The following is an 18,611-nucleotide window of genomic DNA, read 5'->3' as shown; positions in this document are numbered from 1 at the left end:
ATAATGTTAACATGCTACAATAATCTACCACTATGTATGACTATGAATCATTGAAATTTAGATAAGATTTTTATGGTAAACGGCAAGTAGTTCCTAACCCTAACAATCCTTATATGGTAATTGAAAGTAATCATGGAACATTAATCTATTACTTGAGAACCTTTCTGCTGAACAAATAAACAATCCTAATATGGTAATTGGAAGTAATCATGGAACAATAATCTAGTACTTGAGAACCTTTCTGCTGAACCAATAATAAGACTTTCAATACACATTCTTTGCAAAAGAACACTTGACTCCACTGTATCAAAACCAGAAAATGATGCGGTTCAATAGAACCTTCAATGCAAGAGAATCTTTAACTCAAAATCAGGTTTTGTTTTGCCTCATGAGCAGGTCAGTCTGTATAATCTACACATTGAAGATAAATAACACAACAATACTGAACTCCCAAGTTGGAAAGGCATACTAAAAATCATTATATTGGCTTTCAATCAACTCTGGAATTCTTCGTATGCTATCATTGGCTTCACAAATTCAAATTGTACTTGAATTGATGCAATGGAAAAGCACAGGGCCAAGGACCACTTTAGTCCAGTCCTTAATACAACACTCTAAATGCAATGACAACGAAAAAATAAAATATCAATACATAATACAAGCATCTGGCTTCTTCCATGGGTAATTAACATCATGGAGTGCCCGTGGGAATATAGATGTCTCCAAATAGGAGAAAATAATTGAAGCTGTGAGAGAAATTCAGGTTGAATGATATGAGTTGTGTATCACAGGTCACTTCACGAACTCACCTTGTTTAACACTATTCTTCAGCAAATTTTGATTTAATCGGCACCTTATCAAACTATTTTACGGTGACCACTAAATGCCCAAACCTGCAATTGCATAGTACAAATGCCTTGTATATTAGATTATTGACTCAAAACTTATTGACAGTTGATGAGAAATTAGAAACTGTAATACCAAAATCAGTAGGGCAAAACACACTCTGCCTCAAAAGTCCCTCAAAGCAATGCCAAATTAATCATATACCTTTAAATTCTTGTCCCAGCTTCCTGTACACAAAGCACTCCCATCACCTGCTAATCCAAGACAGCTTATCCGACCATTGTGTGTGTCTTGCAAGTCCCCCAAGTTTAGTACTACCTGGAAAGCATAAAATTGAATTGATAAGCAATCGTCTTAGCAATATCATTACACCAAATCAACCATAAGACAGATGAAGCTTTAAACAGCACGCAACTTTTGGAAACTTGCACTTGGATGACATGCTTCAGCATTCAATTATAAACCAAATTACAATTTCAATCAAAATAAAAATCATACAAGACAAAAAACTGTTTCATTTGCCCAAAAAAATTTATCAGGAACCAAGGAAGCAAAATATATTGCAGAAGACAAATGCTATCTTATCCATTTGGTTAAATAGCAAGAGGTTGGTTTTTGTGAAGAACGTAAGACAAAAATTTGAAAATCTTTACTCGTACAAGATGGAATCTATTTCTCCCATAACCATATACGCAATAACAGTACTCATCAACTTTAGTTAGGTACACATCTAACAACAACAAAAATGTAATAAGTATCTGTTTGTAATGGGATCATAGGTGTATAGAAAATCCTTGCCATTGAATCCATCTAGGGAGTAACTGATATTTGAACCTATATGAACATCTATTGATATTCATGTAATTTGCAGCAATCCTAAATCATGGATTCTCCATTGTCAGTATCTCTCTCTTATTCATCCCAAGGATTACCCAAAATATCCAATCATTGGCATTCCTCCTTCCTTTTCTCCAGCAACTTTAGAGTTTGAAAAGCTTTGTACAGTACAATTTACAGTGCCTCAGAAAAGAGCTTCAACCCCCATATCACCAAACATATCACCCACAATGCCCATGCTTTATTCTCCTATCTCATGGGCTAATCAATAACGAATATATCACTCTTTCACAATGTTAAATTGTATATTATGACTGATGAGTGTTAAAGTTTCTACTGGCTTCTAGCTCAAGTTTGAAATGGCTCCAAATGCTAGGAAGACAAATTCCTTCTTTACCTATCCTAAAACCCAATATTAGTCATCAGTCTTTTGGCATTCACTTTGTTAGCTAAAATCATCTGCAATCTACTTGTATGTTAAAGCAAAGGATGAAGAGGGGGCATTTCAGAAAATTGAAATCAGCTGACCCACTCTAGAATAGATCCTTGTCAGACCATAGCCTACGTATGCGTAATGAGCAAGTAAGGATTTTGTAGAGCAATCAGCTATAGGAAAAATCATGCAGAAAACAATTTCTCATATAATTTGCAAATAATATAAAAACATGTAAGAAATTCTACTACTTACCAACTAATTTAGAGCCCTTGAAATTTCCGGCCACCCAATCTTCAAAACTGTAATGTCCCCTACTAAATTTAGGCCTCTTATAAGAGTAATTAATTTATTTCAATATACTTATGACTTAAACTAAATTGATTAGGAGACAACTCCATTTTTAGCTCTTTCCTTAACATAAATCAAATCTGTGATATTCCATAGTATTAAATAATTTATCAATTATTCATGAATAAATTGTCAATCCACCATACCAGGCAAGTAATTCTATTATTAGATAATTAATTGTATCCTCCATAATTCTTAATGCAAAGTTCAATCCTTGTTATTACTCCAATTTTAAGGAGGAGATGACTATGTTGCCAGGTGCTTAGATACCAAACTCAATAGGCTCCCTCAAAGTTTACAGATCCAAGCCCTTGTCCTATCTTGGGACTATGCCCTCAAGGTTTACGGGACGCTGATCCCTACCCTATCTTGGGAATCATCCTATTCGCTGGATTTAGACGGCCCCTCTTGGAAACAACTCAATCCCATCTTCTTAAATACTAACAATAATAACATGATTCAGACTATAAGTATACTAACTTCTCATGTATTATGAATATATATGAAATTAAGTATGACTGTCATACATATTGCAGTCTATATTAATATTACTACTAAATTCTGCATAACAACATTATCAGGCTTCATATTGAGCATAAATATTCAGCACATCCCCATCCATACCACCAAGAACAAAGATGCTACTACCTGTAACTTAATAACAGTTCTGATCTGATCCAATCCACGGTGATGTTGCTGGATGCTTCGATTCCTTTCCTTCATATCTCTCAATGTGAGGGAGAAGTCACACCTCTTCATCATGTATGCCCTTTGGCAAGAGACACACCCTTTCACCATTAGCACCTTTTGAAAGAGTGCAACTCTTCATTATTTCTGCCATTTGAAAGGGGCATAACCTTTCATAATCAGATCTGCACTTTTTATCCCCCTCTCAAATGAGGTTCTCTTCTCCCTTTTATATCTCATTGTTGAGGGAGTCACAACTTTTCCTTCCATGTCTTTTGACCATTCATAAACTTATTTAAGTTTTAATATATTTAGTTATATTCTTTTATATTTTAGTTTAATTTTTTATATTTAAATTTTATTATTATTATTTATTATTAAATTCTATTTCAAAATGGGGACATTACAAATACTGACTCTATCCACTCATCCATCTCTATGTATAGGAGTAGAAGAATACCTTTCAGCCACATTCATAAAAACAATTGTTGCGTGCAGAAAATGTACAGCACAATGAACTTACCTTAAGACTCTATGGATAAAGTCGATTAATCCATTGTGTATAAACTAGCAAAGATTTCATCTTACATAGCAACCATAAAAATCACTCCAGCAAGCATAAAGGAGAAATGCAAAATATTGGTGGATGACAACTTATACTCTACTATTTGTGCGCATGGTGTAATGGTCTATCTATTGGCAGTATAGTAATAGATACCAAATTTGAGTCCTATAGTGGCATTGCTGTGTTGGTTGAGTTAGTCCTTGACGGATGTAATGTTTTGGTGTACACTTGAGTGGGACCCGTTAATCCCTAGACATCCAATGAAAAAAACAATTATATGCCAATATTCAATTATAACCTGAATCACTTAATCCATAAAATGAATATATATAATTTACAGAATGGGTTGAGCGCTGAGCCCCTCCTGATAAAAATTTAATAGATATTCCTACTCAATAATAATAAACTGATTATAGGAGAAAATTCTAAACTTCATTTCAATTCCCAAGGACGCTCCATATTAGCAACTCAAGGATCATCAGGAAATTTTCATACTAAAACTTACATCTCATCTTGAATTTAACTCGGGGACGCAAGATGACATTATATTTCATCCCCATTAATGAGAGCTTCATTTAGCCACAGCAAAGATCTTGATTCTTTAACTGACAAACTTCGCTTCTACCATGACAACAATCTGGTCCTCGGTGTGGCTCAACTAAAACCACACAATCCAATCCCTGATCAACTACTGAATGCAATCTTGATGGAACTCAATGTGCTTGGTCACTGCATGGAAAATTGGATTATGGTCAATCTGGTATAGCAGTTTGGTTATCACAATAAGCAGCATTAATTACTGCAGTTGGATGTCCTGGCTCATGCAGCAATATCCAAATCCACATTGCCTCTATGCCTGCATTGGCAGCAACTTTGTATTCAGCCTCAGTATAAACAACAGCAATTACAGATTACTTCTTGCATGTCATTCATTCATCTTAATCAGCCCAATGCATCCAACCAAGGTAACATCACTGTATAAGAGTATCTTTTGCCAGGCTTATAATATTATAATTATCATTAATGTATTTCACAATCTGCTTCACTGCATACAGATAACTTTGTCTTGGATCCTGTAGGAATCGGGAAACACAGCTAAAGCCTAAAAGCGAAGGCAATATCTGGTCAATTATAAGTCAAGTGTATGCGATTCCCTGCAAGTTCCCTATACAAAGTTGACTCAACCTTTGGAGAATCACCATAATCACGTAACTTTATAGACTGAACTTTATAGACTGAACGAGGATAAAAATTCTCAATAACTAGAGATTGCACTAAGGCTGCAGGACAAAATCACATTATTTGCTTGCAAGATTTTAATGCCAAGTAATGCAACAGGCCTATGCCAGTCATGATAAAAGCCTTCATAAGTTTATCTTTCATGTCAACACAATTGTATGCAAGAATCAAATCATCTCCATTAAGCTTGACCAAGAGAATGTGTTCTTTGACAATATCGAAATGAAGCTTCAGTTCAAACTCACCACCAGCTCACTTTACAGACCTATCTCTCAATGCAGCAACATGGGAAGAAACACTTAGGGAGGTGGTAGAAGGACAGGCCACACAATGCCTTCCCATCTGATTGATGATGGAAAAGGATTAACAACACAGGTTCTATAATTGTTATTTCTCAAATTGTTGTATCTCTGGCAAACAAGGGACTAGCCTTCAAATATTTCTGTTCTGTTTTTAGTGTTGTCTAAAATCTCATAATCAGGACCTGGCTTTGTGATCCTGAGAACTTCTTTTTCTTTCTAATTGCTTCAGTATATTTGCACTTTCTCAAAAAGGGGTTCAGACTCGGAATGGATAAAAATGCAATAAAAAATATTCGATCTTCTCAGACTGCACTCTAGAAGCTAGCTTCAACCCATAAAGAGACTTCAACTTGCAAACAAAGGAAGTTTTGTCAGCCTGAATAACTTTAGGTTTACATCCAACTAAAGAACCTTGTAACAAAAACTGCCAGCCAATGAAGGGAAAACGTCAATGACACCAAATTTGGCAACAAGAGAAAATGTATTACTGCAATCAATTCATTTTTTTAAGGAAATCCTTTCATGACAAGCAGAGACTAATGCCTCACAACATACCATTCAAAGGAAACTAGATTTTTCAAACCAATTTTCATTTCACAAATTTATTTGTCTTTCAAACAAGGTACCAACTCCCCTATCTTGTTCTTCCACCATAGCTTTCACTCATCCCTCCTTGCCACAAGCCTCTTCATGAGTCTGAGGATCACAAGTATATTGTAGGAACAGATTTTTCTTACTCCTTTTGCACATGAAGTTCACCTTGCGTAAGAACCATAGCAGCAAATTTAAGGCAACAAACCTTATCAACAGAAGAAAATTCCAATAACACACAGGGATCCATCCCTGGGTCTTTTCCAACCATCCCCATCCATGTCACATTTTGGATACGTGGGGACACCTTGGAAATGTATCTGGGACCAACACCAAGCCTAGCCAGGTGCAAAATGTTCCAAAAGCAGATGGGAGATGCAGGACGGATGTCCCTTGTCCCAAGGGCCACACACAACCTGAAAATAGAAAGAGGGGAAGGAGGCCAACTATCTATAGAGGCCTTCTCCCACACCTTATCCAAAGCAATGGGGCAACCAATTGGGTGAGGCTCCACCTTTCTATAGCCCCTACTCAACTGAACCCAAGAGATTGGTCAGTCTTTTTGAAAACATGAAGATTTGAAGAGCCAACCTGAAGTGATGAGTGCCTATTCTTCCTACGGTGAGGGAGGTGTTGTGACATTTTGTGATCTTTAGCCTTAGAAGTGAGAGGGTTTCGTCTTGACAAGTCCAAGAGTGAGTCCAGGATTGAAAGAGGAGTCTTGAAGGGTGAGGTTGCAATCTTGCTTTAGTTATTACAAGGGTGGAATTGCAAGGTCCCCTTGCAATTTCACCCAGATATTAACCTTTGTATCCCTGAGTTGCACTACAAGATCAACTTGAACTGCGAATGTCAAAAATGGCGAAGTAATGAAGACCTAAAAACTCGCCATCTATAAATGAAGTGCTCAAAATCCCTATTTTATACATGAAGTGCTCAAAATCCCTATTTTATATAAGAAGTGCCCAAAATCCCTATCTTATACATTAAGTGCTCAAAAATCCCTATTTTATACATGAAGTGCTCAAAGTCCCTATTTTGAGCTTGAAAATCTGAATTTGTGCATGAACAAGGGGTTAAAACCCGAAATTATGCATGCATAGCTTGAAAATCCAAATTTATGCATGATCAGGCGTGAAACCCGCAATCAGTATAAATGCAGAGCAGACCTACGACCTGCAACTCACAGCTGCAAATATGGTTAAATAAAATCATTATCTCTAGCAAGAGGACATGAATCTAATTGAATATCCATGAGAACAAGGGTTTTGATGATCAACAATACAAGGAGATAAAGATTGCAACATGATCATAAACAAATCAGACATCTCCAGATCTGTAAAGAACAGCATTTCCAGAAATTCTGACTTTAAAGGATATTTTTTGAAATTTCAAGCTAGTATTAAGTGTTTGAAAGGTTAAATCAGGTGCTCAGGCAATTTGACAAGTGCAATTTCCTGATTTAAGTTTCTTGCATAAATATTTTATTCATAGTTGAAACAACTCAGACTCGGCAATGACTTGGCTGACCCAAAAAATTTAAAACTCAGGACTTGCCAAAAACTCGGTGAAAAATCAGCAATTACTCGACAAAGTTATCGAAATTTTGAAAATATATAATTTCTTCAAATATTCTTAAAAGACAAAACATATACACCGAATTTGTAGAACATATACTGATTTCCATCATATATAAATCACAGTTTGAGTTGAATACATAGCATAGACCAAAAAACATGTGCAACATGTGAATAAAATTGAGTTCAATACATATTAATGTATCATAGACCACAAAAAAACTACAGCCTCTCAAATTCTAAATACATATCAAGCTTTGGTATCAATGAAAATGAGAAATCATAAATTGCGTCTACGACTAAAGCTCAAAAAAGATTGTTGTCACTGGGTGGGTGGTGCTGAAGTAGTTGCAACATCCTCAATAGGTGCCTCATCCATAGTGATAGGTGCCTTTGTTGCATGACCAACCTCGTGTTCCTCCTCCTCACAAGCTGCCACTTCTGCATCTCATTCCTCTCCTACACTCTCCAACTCACTTAGTTGATCATCAGTAAAGAATGGATCCGCATCAACATCATCAAGAGCAGCAATCCAATCCGTTGAATATGGATCAATGTCATCCTGGTCAATTGCTTCATGTGAATCTTGCCCTTGCACCTTCTTTACTTGCAATCGAAGGTTGTACCGCACATAGACAAGGTCATTCAAGCATTGTTGAGTCAACCTATTGCACTTTTTTGTGTGAATGGCCTCAAAAACACTCTAGTTGCGCTCACAACCAAAAGCACTACAAGGCTACAATAATATGCAGATGGCAAGCTTTTGAAGATTAGGCATTGTGGCACCATAATCTTCCCACCAATAATATTAAAGAGTGAAATAGATAAAAATAGAATTAAACATATGTTTTTTTTACCTAGTTGTAGGGTGTCTCTCCTACATTTGCAATAAGGTGAAGAAAACAATGGCCTTGTGGCCTTCTTATGGCTCTGTAACTCATCAAATATTAGTTCTCGAAGGACCTCATCATCAACTAATCTCCAAATGCATGTGTCGAGGCCAAATTTAACCTTTGCATCTGGTCTGAAAGTCGGGGAGAAGAAAAACTTGAGATTCAAGTAGTAGGTAGCAGCATGAATATGTTGGTGGAGTTGTTGGTTCCACCTCCGATCAATTATGCGCCATATGGGTTCATATTTGGTCTTGTTTGACCCATACAAGTGTTGAATCGCCTCTTTGGCCTTATCCATGGCCTCATATAGATACCCCATGGGGTTATGATCCCCATCCACCATTCATAACACCCTCACTAACAGTTTCGACACCTAGTTATATTAAAAATTTAAAAAAAATCAGCAGATTGTAATATTAGAAAATTAAATAATAGATCATCAATTAGAGTTTCAAAACTTACATTGATGATCTCCACCATCTTGGCAAAACTAGAATAAAAAATGGCAATCACAACCTTCTCTACTTCAGGATTCCTAGCATAAGGACTCTCCAACCATCTTTCACTCACAAACATCCACTTTAGGTTGGGCAATGTAGCTAATGTGCTCTACAAGGTGAGTAAATTAGTAGCGAAGCGTGTAATCCCTGATCGCACAAGATACTTACCATCAGTGTGCTTTCTCATAAGATTTAGGATCCATGTGTGATTGTAGATGTATTTTGTGATATTCCTTCCATCTTCAACCACTTTCTTCACCCAACTTAGTTTCCCTATGTCGTCACGAAGCAAGCCAAGACAATGGGCAGCACAAGGGCTCCAAAATAATGTCGAATGGCTAGCCATTAGAAGTTTGTCAGCTACCACATATGCAGCTGCATTATCAGTCACAACTTGGATGACATTCCACACTCCCACTTCCATCACCACCTCATCCAACATGTTGCACTAGAAACTTGATGAGTGTCCTATTCCTACCATCCGTTCACCCATCAAATAGAATGGTGCAGCCATTCTTTTCCCAAATACTCCTTTGCTCCACCAATTGGTAAGTGTTTTGGACCTCATCCTGCAATAACGACTTGGGGACTTGAACCCCTTACCTACCACGTTCAATGCAGTGACCAATTGCTCCAAAAATGGACTAGAAACAACATTGAACGAAATATTGTTGTAGAACCAAAATCTAGCACAAACCAACTTTGCCTAATGGTGAGCATCTTTATTCCATGCAGTGCCTTGCAATCCAAGTTGTGCACCAGGAATGTTACGTGAAACAGAATAGTTTTCCATATGGCTACTCACACTTCCCGATAAAATATCCATGGCCCAAGGAAGAACTAGATGCCCCCACATTTGCATGTGACCCTATAGAACTCAAATCTGCCCTTGGGGCTGCCATTGCCTCTACTATTCTCTTTTTTGTTGCCTTTTTTTTATCATATGCTTCAAGTGTTGCTATTGCATCCCTCGTACCTCAGCAGGACATAACTTACATGGTCTAATATCTCGGCATTTGATCTTTGCAAGGTGATACTTGAGCCAATTAATGCCACCTTTCATAAGCTTAGTGCAACGGATACAAATGACATCTCCTTGTGTTGGACCTGGTGTCCCATGTTTCCAACAAGGATCTCTCTTTCTACCACCACCTCTACCTGTAGCAGCCATTTTCTTTCAAAAAAATAGGAAGAGAACCTAGCAAAAGAGAGAGCCAACATAAAAAAATAGATAACATAAAAAATAGAGGTTAGGGATGAAGGTAGATACAAATAAGAAATTGAAAAGATTTCTAATATATGGTCACAACGCAAAGATTATAATGCTAGTGCTATTTAACCTTGATGCAATAGAAAGGCTAATATGTTTTACAGTTTTCCAATGGAAATGTTGATCTAGGCATGAAATGAAGCCTTCATTATTATCATTTGATCAAGAAATCAACTGCTATGGATTAGCCACAAACAGAAAATTGTAGCCACTTTTATTTTTATTTTTATTTGCTTCCTTGGAACAAAAGTTGATTGAATTATGTTTATCAACTTGGAAAAGAAAGGTTTTAGGTGGGTATTTTCATCAAGTCAAGAGTCATGTCACAGTCTATAATATTGTTTTGTCATCTTCCTTTTGTATCTTTAAAGGGTCAATGAAAACAAGCTTTCACATGCATTCTAATGTATCTTTGCAGAGTCAATGAAAACAAGATTTAAACATTACCTCATGGTTAAAAAAAGTTTGCCTGTTTTCCAAGAAATTCGCGCCCTATCGTAAAATTTATAATTGCATCTGCCAGAAGTCTGAAGAATTTGTAATCGTGTCTACCTTAGATCATGGTATTTTGCACGCCATGCTGTCTTTTTTCACATCATAAAAACACGTCCATCACGGCTGGGGAAGAAGCGAAATGAAATAAAACCTTTACGATTTTGTAAGTTAGGTTTTTTCATTTTTACTGCTGTTTTTGCCCAAAACCTTGTGATTTTTTGTTGTTTAACTCAGAACGAGTCAGGGCAAAACTCGTCCATGATTTTTGCAGCGAGTGACTCATGGCCAAAAATGACTCACGAGTCTTCAAAAAACATGCAAAGTTTTACATCTTTGATTTTATTCTTACTCTGTTTTCTTTTCTAGGAACTTTGCAAGTGATGATTGCATGAGATGCATGAAATAAAGACACCTCAACAATGCGAGGTAGGCTAACATCAAGGTCAACATCATGATAGAAGATATCAGCATTCCAAATGAAGAAGTGCAACCCATGCCCAGATGCAAGACTCAACAATGTAATGAAGAGGTTGAGATTCACAAGCAAAAATGATGAGATGCATGAAAGAGGACTCGCCAACAACAACAAAAGGGAGATCAAAGTCAAGAACCGAGACATGGAAGAACTCAATTACATGAAGGAGGATACCTCAATAGAATGAAGAATGAAGAAACAAATTTCTCTATGAAGAAGGACTTCACCACTTGAAGAGAAGATCAATCCATCATGACTGAAGAGGACATGACAAAGTGGAATATGCTACAACGATCTTGGATTTGCTACAACGATCTTGAATTTCCTTCGAAAATCCAATATCAAGGTCAATACAACAAGGAGGTAATCAAGGTCAGGGACATCATGCATAAGTGATAACAAGAGAGACATTGCAAATGCAGATGGAGGATACAACTACGACCACACATGAAGATCAAGCATTGACATCATGAAGGCAAGAAAGATGAAGGTGGAATGCAAGTGCAAAAGACGAAATCAATGAATGCATCTCTCAAGAAGATAGTTTCAAAAGAGTTAATCAAAGTTAGCAGATGATGCAATTTGGGAATATGACCCATCGCAATCAGTCAAAAGCCACATGATGATGTTGAGTATCAAGAGATATTGCTTGCGATCAGGTATCAAGTCTACAAAGCGTGCAAGTAGCTGAGGTGGCAACAACTCACCTTCATCCACCAATCACATAATTCTAAGTCAAGGCATCCAAGTTCAATGTACCTGGCTTATTTTATGAGGACAACTATTCATGTGGAAGGCACTAAATCCATTGTACCTAACCTATTTTCTCATTGGTCCACATTCAAGCAAGGACATGTATCCTACACAATGTAATTTTCTCATTGGTCGAAGGGAGTTAGTTATAACTAACCCTAATTAGGGTTTCATCTTGTAATCTTGGCCATTGATTTCAAATCAATCAAAGCCATTTAAGGGAAGAGCTCTATAAGGCTTTGCCCTTTTCATTTCTAAGGGGAATAATTAATATTTAGAAGTTCAAGTAGAAGAATAGTTGGCTAAGTAGGAGTAGAGTAAAAGGGAAGACATAGATTGTTGCCAAGGCTTGATGGAATAAACATACTACTTTCATTGAAGATATGGTGAATTTTTGTGTTTTATTTCAACATTTTGCATGGTTTCTACTTCTCGAGTTCAATTCAAGTTTTAGATAAAGTTCATTGATCTTAATGGAGAAATGCAATGATATATGATGAATTCCTTGGCTCATACTTATTGTGCTTTGCTGATTGTAAGCTACAATGTAAAGTTAGCCTGAACCTTGTTATTGTGGCTAAGTTCGATTGTGGATATTTGTTCAAGTTGAGCCAACATTAGGTATTTGTATGAATATTTGCAATAATGAAAATCATTCACTACCTTGGGAGATCGCATCAGTTTTGTGTAGTTGTTTCTATCATGTTGAAGTAAAGCTTGTCTTGAAGGAGTTTTTTTGTAATGTCCCCCAATGGGACCATCTTATATTCTATCCTAGAATCACAATTTTAGTACATAGAGAGAACAATAGAAGGGCACTAATATCAACTAAAACTTGGTCTGGAACCTGCACAACCAATTAGACAACATTTCCATTATGTCATGATAGAACATATATTCATCATTCTTAATATATTGCAAAGTGTATATGAAGGATTCAACAATCCTTTCTCTCCCTACACCTGTCCTCATATGGAGCTTAAAGAGAATCACACAAGGTGCCTCGAGTCTATCCCTCTCCAACAAGCCCAAGAGCACCAAGGACCTCATCAACTTGGGTTTTTGGCCCACACTCGAGGTTGGTGTACCTATTGGAGCCTAGTGCTCTTGCTTCCTTGTATTTTGCTTCCTAGTATTCCCTTATTCTTAATCTGTTATAATCTACTCTAATGTAACAACAGAAAGAATGGGTCTATGAGACATGAAAGGGTTGCTTGGGTCCGTTGTCTACCAAGTCCAAGGAATGGTTGCTTCTAACCTCCTTGCTAGACTTGGCAGCCCATGTTGCTTGCCTTTCAAGCCCATTACACATACACACCTCATCTTGTGAGTCTGGCATAGTGTAATTGGTTCCTTGACTCCCAAGGGTTCTTATGACCACTTGTGAGCCCCTCGTCACCACTAGATTACACCTCTATCCTCTTCCCACAAGATGCCACAAGAAGATTGGACCACTTCTTCTAGTGCATACATCTCACATGCACTAACTCTATATAAATATTGTTACTGTATTTACAAACATGTTCAGATATATATTTATTATGCTATGCAAAATGGTCATAGCCACTATGCATCACTTAATCAGTACCGTTTAGATAAATAGTATGCAATGTGCCATATATAGGGAACGCATACCACAGTCCCCACTATGTGTTTGAGCCTACTGTTCACACCATTAATTATTAATGTCCAAATCTGATCTTCCCTCTTTCGAACCTTTGGTCTGAGTGAATGCTTGATGATATACTGATTTGATAATCTCTGTTGTGTATGCTTCTTCCTTTCTTTTCCACAATCCCCATGCATACCACCAAGAACAAGGATGTTAATGCCTGCAAATTAATAACAGTCCTTGTCTATTCTGATCGGTGGTGTTGTCGCTGGATGCTTTGATTCCTTTCCTTTATGTCTCTCAATGTGAGGGAGAGGTCACACCTCTTCATCATGTATGCCCTTTGGCAAGAGACACGCCCTTTCATCATTAGCATCCTTTGAATGAGTGCAACTCTTCATTATTTCTGCCCCTTGAAAGGGACACAACCTTTCACAATCAGATCTGCCCTTCTTATTTAAAGCAGATCTGCACTTCTGATTCCCAAATTATCCTCCTCAAATGAGGTTCTCTTCTCCCTTTTATATCTCATGTTTGAGGGAATCACAACTTTTCATTTCATGTCTTTTGACCATTCATTAACTTAATTAAATCTTAAATTATATTCTTTTATATTTTTATTTTATTTTATTTTTACTCTTTTGTATTTTAATTTTAGTATTATTATTTATTATTAAATTCTATTTCAAAGTGGGAGCATTACATTGTCTATCAAAGCATTATTCATTATCATCATTGACCTTAGGTGTTAGCATAGATTCTCTAAACCCTTTCCTCTTTATCTTTCTTTGTTTGAGAGAAGTTAGTTTCCAAGTTCCAGCTGCAATTCATAAGCCTAAGTCCCTTTGTAATACCAGCATATCACATCATATACACTGAGTCTATCCATGTACAATGTCAAGACCTGACTAGAGAAACCTTGGGGTAAATCTTATTTGATCACATTGTTTAGAATATAAGGTTTCCATGTTCAAGAGATGATAGAATATTTAGTAATTTATTTTGTGTTTGAAATACATAAAAAAAACATCATCAGGAGGCAGCAGGGGAAAGCAGCCCCACCCCCACTATAGAGGATAGGTGTATAGGGCACAACTATCTAGAGTAGAGGCAACTATTAGTAGGGTGGTAGGGAGGGCATATAGATTATCAATGATCGAAACCACCTATTTCATCCCCTAACATGACCACCATTCTAAATGCCCCCAAGGCAGTGGTTTACCCCAAAAAGAAAAAAGAAAATATATAACACTATAAAGTAAAATAATATAAAATTAACTTTAGAACTTTAGTGTAAATATTTAAATACTCCCATCCAAGTTGCGAAAAGCACTACTGTGGCATCAAAAAACCCAATTGAGCATTTCACAAGATGAAACTGAAGCAATGGGATGAAAAATGGTGCCAACTTGGAAACTTACCAAAAATAGGCACGCTCTCCAAGAAATTCGAAGAACATCCCAGAAATCTGAAAACGCTTCAGCAACCATTACTGCAATCCATAACACCAATTGGGCTCGAATCCATCAACAAAAACCAAGAAAGACTGAACCAGTGCACTCCAAGATCATTGTTGTCCCCTTTCCAATACCAATTAGACTGTTGGGGCCTAGGAATCGGCTGATGGTCACCCCTGCTGATTAGGCTCAAGAAGGGGACATTACATAATTTCAACTGCAGCCAAACTCCTTAAACTTACCTAGCATTTGGCTTTTCTATTTTAAAGAATAAAAGTAATTTTATCTAGAAAATCATCCATGGAGGTTAAGATGTATTTTGCCCCTGCTAGGGACAGCTCACATGTTTGGATACACAGATCACTGTAAACAATCTGAACTTTAGTCTTTTCATGCTATGCCTTCCTTCTAAAATGTCTTGAGAAGACACTTCCCAAGAACACACACCTCACATAAACAATCTTGAAAAGTCACCTAAGGCAGATCATGGACCATCTTTGATTGGCTGACCAATTGCATGCTCTGATTTTTTAAGTGACTATTATACATGCAGCTCTAGCTAGCGACAACTGATGTCAAGCCCAAGTAGAAACCATGCTTGAAAACTTGAAAACCCAGGTACAAAAAAATAAATGAGTACCAAAATTTCAAAATATCTGGGTTTCTAAATATTTTTCTAGAAAAACTGACAACAAATCAGAACTTCACCATCACTGGAAATTAGACTTTCAAAGAATAAAGGAAGAATGATTTTCCAAAGGGTATGGTTGTTTGAATTGGACCAAATTCTTCATACAGTATGACACTGCACTGGGTAAAACAGCGTAACAATAAAACTAGTGCATTTTTGTCCTTTGTCTCCTTTTTTACCTTTTACCTGTTTGCATGTCAGTAAGAAACTTCAAATAACCTATTTTCAAGTTACCTTTTACACAACTTAATAATTACTTTTTACGTGTACAGATAACACATTTATTTTTCAATCTGATAGAAACTTTCAATCATAACAATAGTAATATCATTATTTGCATAGAATAAAAAGGCTCATAACAGTCCTCCCTAATTGAATTGCTTTTGCCTTAAGCAATTGCAGAGATGGATGTTAAAAATATACCAAGGCTTTTCAAAGGGCAAGCTCAAGAACCTGAATTGCAGACATGAAGCGTTCATCAAATAGCACGACCACAACACAAAACAAATCATTGACACCATCTAGTATGGTAAACAACATAACATGTATCTCTACATAAATTAAAAATAAATAACAGATAAAGTAAGATAAGAAAAGGTGTGCAAATGATCATGGCAATAAGCGAAAGGGATGGAACTTACCAAAAATATTGAACTGATGACAACAAGCATTCAAGGCAGCAGTATATGAAATCAATGACTAACACACTCCAGTCTCTAACATAATAAACAACATTAATATTCATCTGATGATCCACCAATCACTACACCAAAACAGGCTAATCAGAAACAAAATCAATGTAACGTGGACACCCTTTCCAATCACCATCATTTGAAGTTAATTTAGGCTTTACTTCTAAATGCCATGCAATGGAATCAAACATTCAAATTTCCATTAGCTCAAGAAACTCTCCAAGAACAAATGAACATATTGTGGCCTCCTAACTATTTTGCAATGTTTCCTAAAAATGACAAAATAGAAAAAATGAATCAACCAAATGCAAACAGTTGTGTTACATGTAATTGGCAAAGTGTTTTCCTTTGTATTGCGCACTTGTTTATTAATGTATCATAGTGGATCTTTAGAAGATTTATTGGTTGATATTGAGAAAAGAGCAGATACACATCTTGTAACACATCGAACCTCTAGGATGCTGTATAAATTTTTTGCATAATATAATATTGCAATTTATAATTCCAACATGGTGTCTTTCTCTCTTGAAACTCTCTTGTTCTTTAATACTTTCTCAATAATATTCTACACTTCTATCATTCTCATTATTTGCTTCTGTTCATGATACATTTCAGCCAATTTGAGTAGTTGTCTCTCAAGAATCCCTGGACCCCAAATCAGTGGTATCAACACACAAGAATTGAATACATCTCTCAAGTTTGTAAGCCCATTCATACAAGGCTCGAGTACAAGAAGCTTGATCTCAAAACTCATGACCTTTCATACATTCCTTCACAATGTCGGCAGATGGTAAACAAATCTACACCAGGAACACCAACTTCTAAAAGTGTTTGCAAAGATGATAGAGAGCACTTTGCGGCAATAAAAAAAAAGTAAAGCAGCAGCATCCATAGAAAAGAGCTCGAACCATTGATCATTTCACCTGACTTTTGCAGTGCATTCAATCTCCTTCAAACCCATCATCTCCAACATCAAACAAATTGTTTAGAGACCAAACACCATGTTAGGTAAAAGTCAATCTAATTATCCTTAATTTACGAAACAAAAATAGATGAGAACGCTCTAGGTAACTCGCTCAACCTCATTTGTTCATATTATGCAGTAAAACACTTTTTGATAAATCAAAGATTACCTATGCACTTCAAAGAATTTCCTTGTTTGTTAAAATGGTGAAATACCTATTGCACCACCCAAGAGGATGACATAACACTTGAAGATGCCAACAAGGTTTCGCAGAAGCCTTGAAAGAATCCTACTCCTGTTTAAAGCTATGGATATCAATATATTAAATAATGACAACTTCAGAAAGGCTGTGACCAATCTACTCAAGAATATACTGACATATTCAACATCAAGTTGAATATTTAAGATTGCAAAAAAAAACTCAATTTTGAGTGTGGGTTAGGCTTGAGACCATTTCTTTAAACTGATATATCATCTTCCATATGTCCCCTTTACGAGAAGCCTACAAATATTTTGCAAATTTGAACTGAAAGATAAGCATAAGTCAAAGAACGAAGATTCTAAGTCCCAAGACAGATCTAAGAATAAAAATCTCAAATCCACAGACAAACGAAATTCCCAGCAAGGAAACAGACCTTCATGTCAATCACAGAAAAAAAACATCATCAAAACAGCAAAACAAGTAATTGAAGATAGGCAAGTGGTGCACAATACAGTGGACACTCCATTGAGATATGCCGTGCTCAGAACGCTTTACTTGATCAGAAGAAAACATCAGATTCTACCATACTGACACAAGTCATGAACTGTGGGTCTAGCATCATGGTAGCAATGACCAATGTTGCCTCATCTTCCAATTCATATCTAGAAGTCAAACTTTTTATTCCATTATCAAATATGAGACAATGGACAACCATGGGCCATTGGACGGCCTTACCTCTGGCTTAGAGAAGCACATCACTCATTAGTGCCACCCAATCTAAAAAATCAAGCCCTTCCACGATATAGCCTTTTGTGACACTGCCGTAAGACATACATGATGTTTTACTTGGAGTTTTCAACAACTGTATCTGTTTCAGCACCATGCAATCTATGAAGCAAATCCTAGAAATGTTATCATGGATGTTAACCAAAGTAGATGCTGCATACCAAAACTAGTCCCTACGTCCTCACACATCTTCGCTAACAAATATAAAAAGCCTATTACTTCCAGTAAGAAATTGTGCTCTTAATGATAAGACCTGAACATGAAAAACACATCCTTGCAACACAAGCTAAAAGCAGACACGTAATAGACACTATGATAGATATAGGGATATAATTTTGATCACCTATGGGAATTCCTCTGCAGTGCAGACTACCTTTTCCTAATGCCTCTCTA

General features: G+C 36.6%; 1 protein-coding gene across 1 annotated transcript in view; it reads right to left on the bottom strand.

The window, feature by feature from the left end:
- Positions 1-320: 320 nt before the first annotated feature.
- LOC131035143 (guanine nucleotide-binding protein subunit beta) overlaps positions 321-18,611 on the bottom strand; it is a 42,679-nt gene continuing 24,388 nt past the window's right edge. Inside the window, exons 5-6 of the mRNA XM_057966782.2 lie at positions 1,051-1,164; positions 321-893 (exon numbers count right to left, since the gene is read on the bottom strand). Coding sequence (XP_057822765.1) covers positions 858-893; positions 1,051-1,164 — 150 coding nt within the window. The 3' untranslated portion in view covers positions 321-857. The remainder of the gene's footprint in view (positions 894-1,050; positions 1,165-18,611) is intronic.

This window comes from Cryptomeria japonica, chromosome 6 (assembly GCF_030272615.1).
Source record: "Cryptomeria japonica chromosome 6, Sugi_1.0, whole genome shotgun sequence".
Lineage (NCBI taxonomy): Eukaryota > Viridiplantae > Streptophyta > Pinopsida > Cupressales > Cupressaceae > Cryptomeria > Cryptomeria japonica.
The sequence above is the reverse complement of the archived record's forward strand: the minus strand, read 5'-3'. Positions and strand labels throughout refer to the sequence as shown.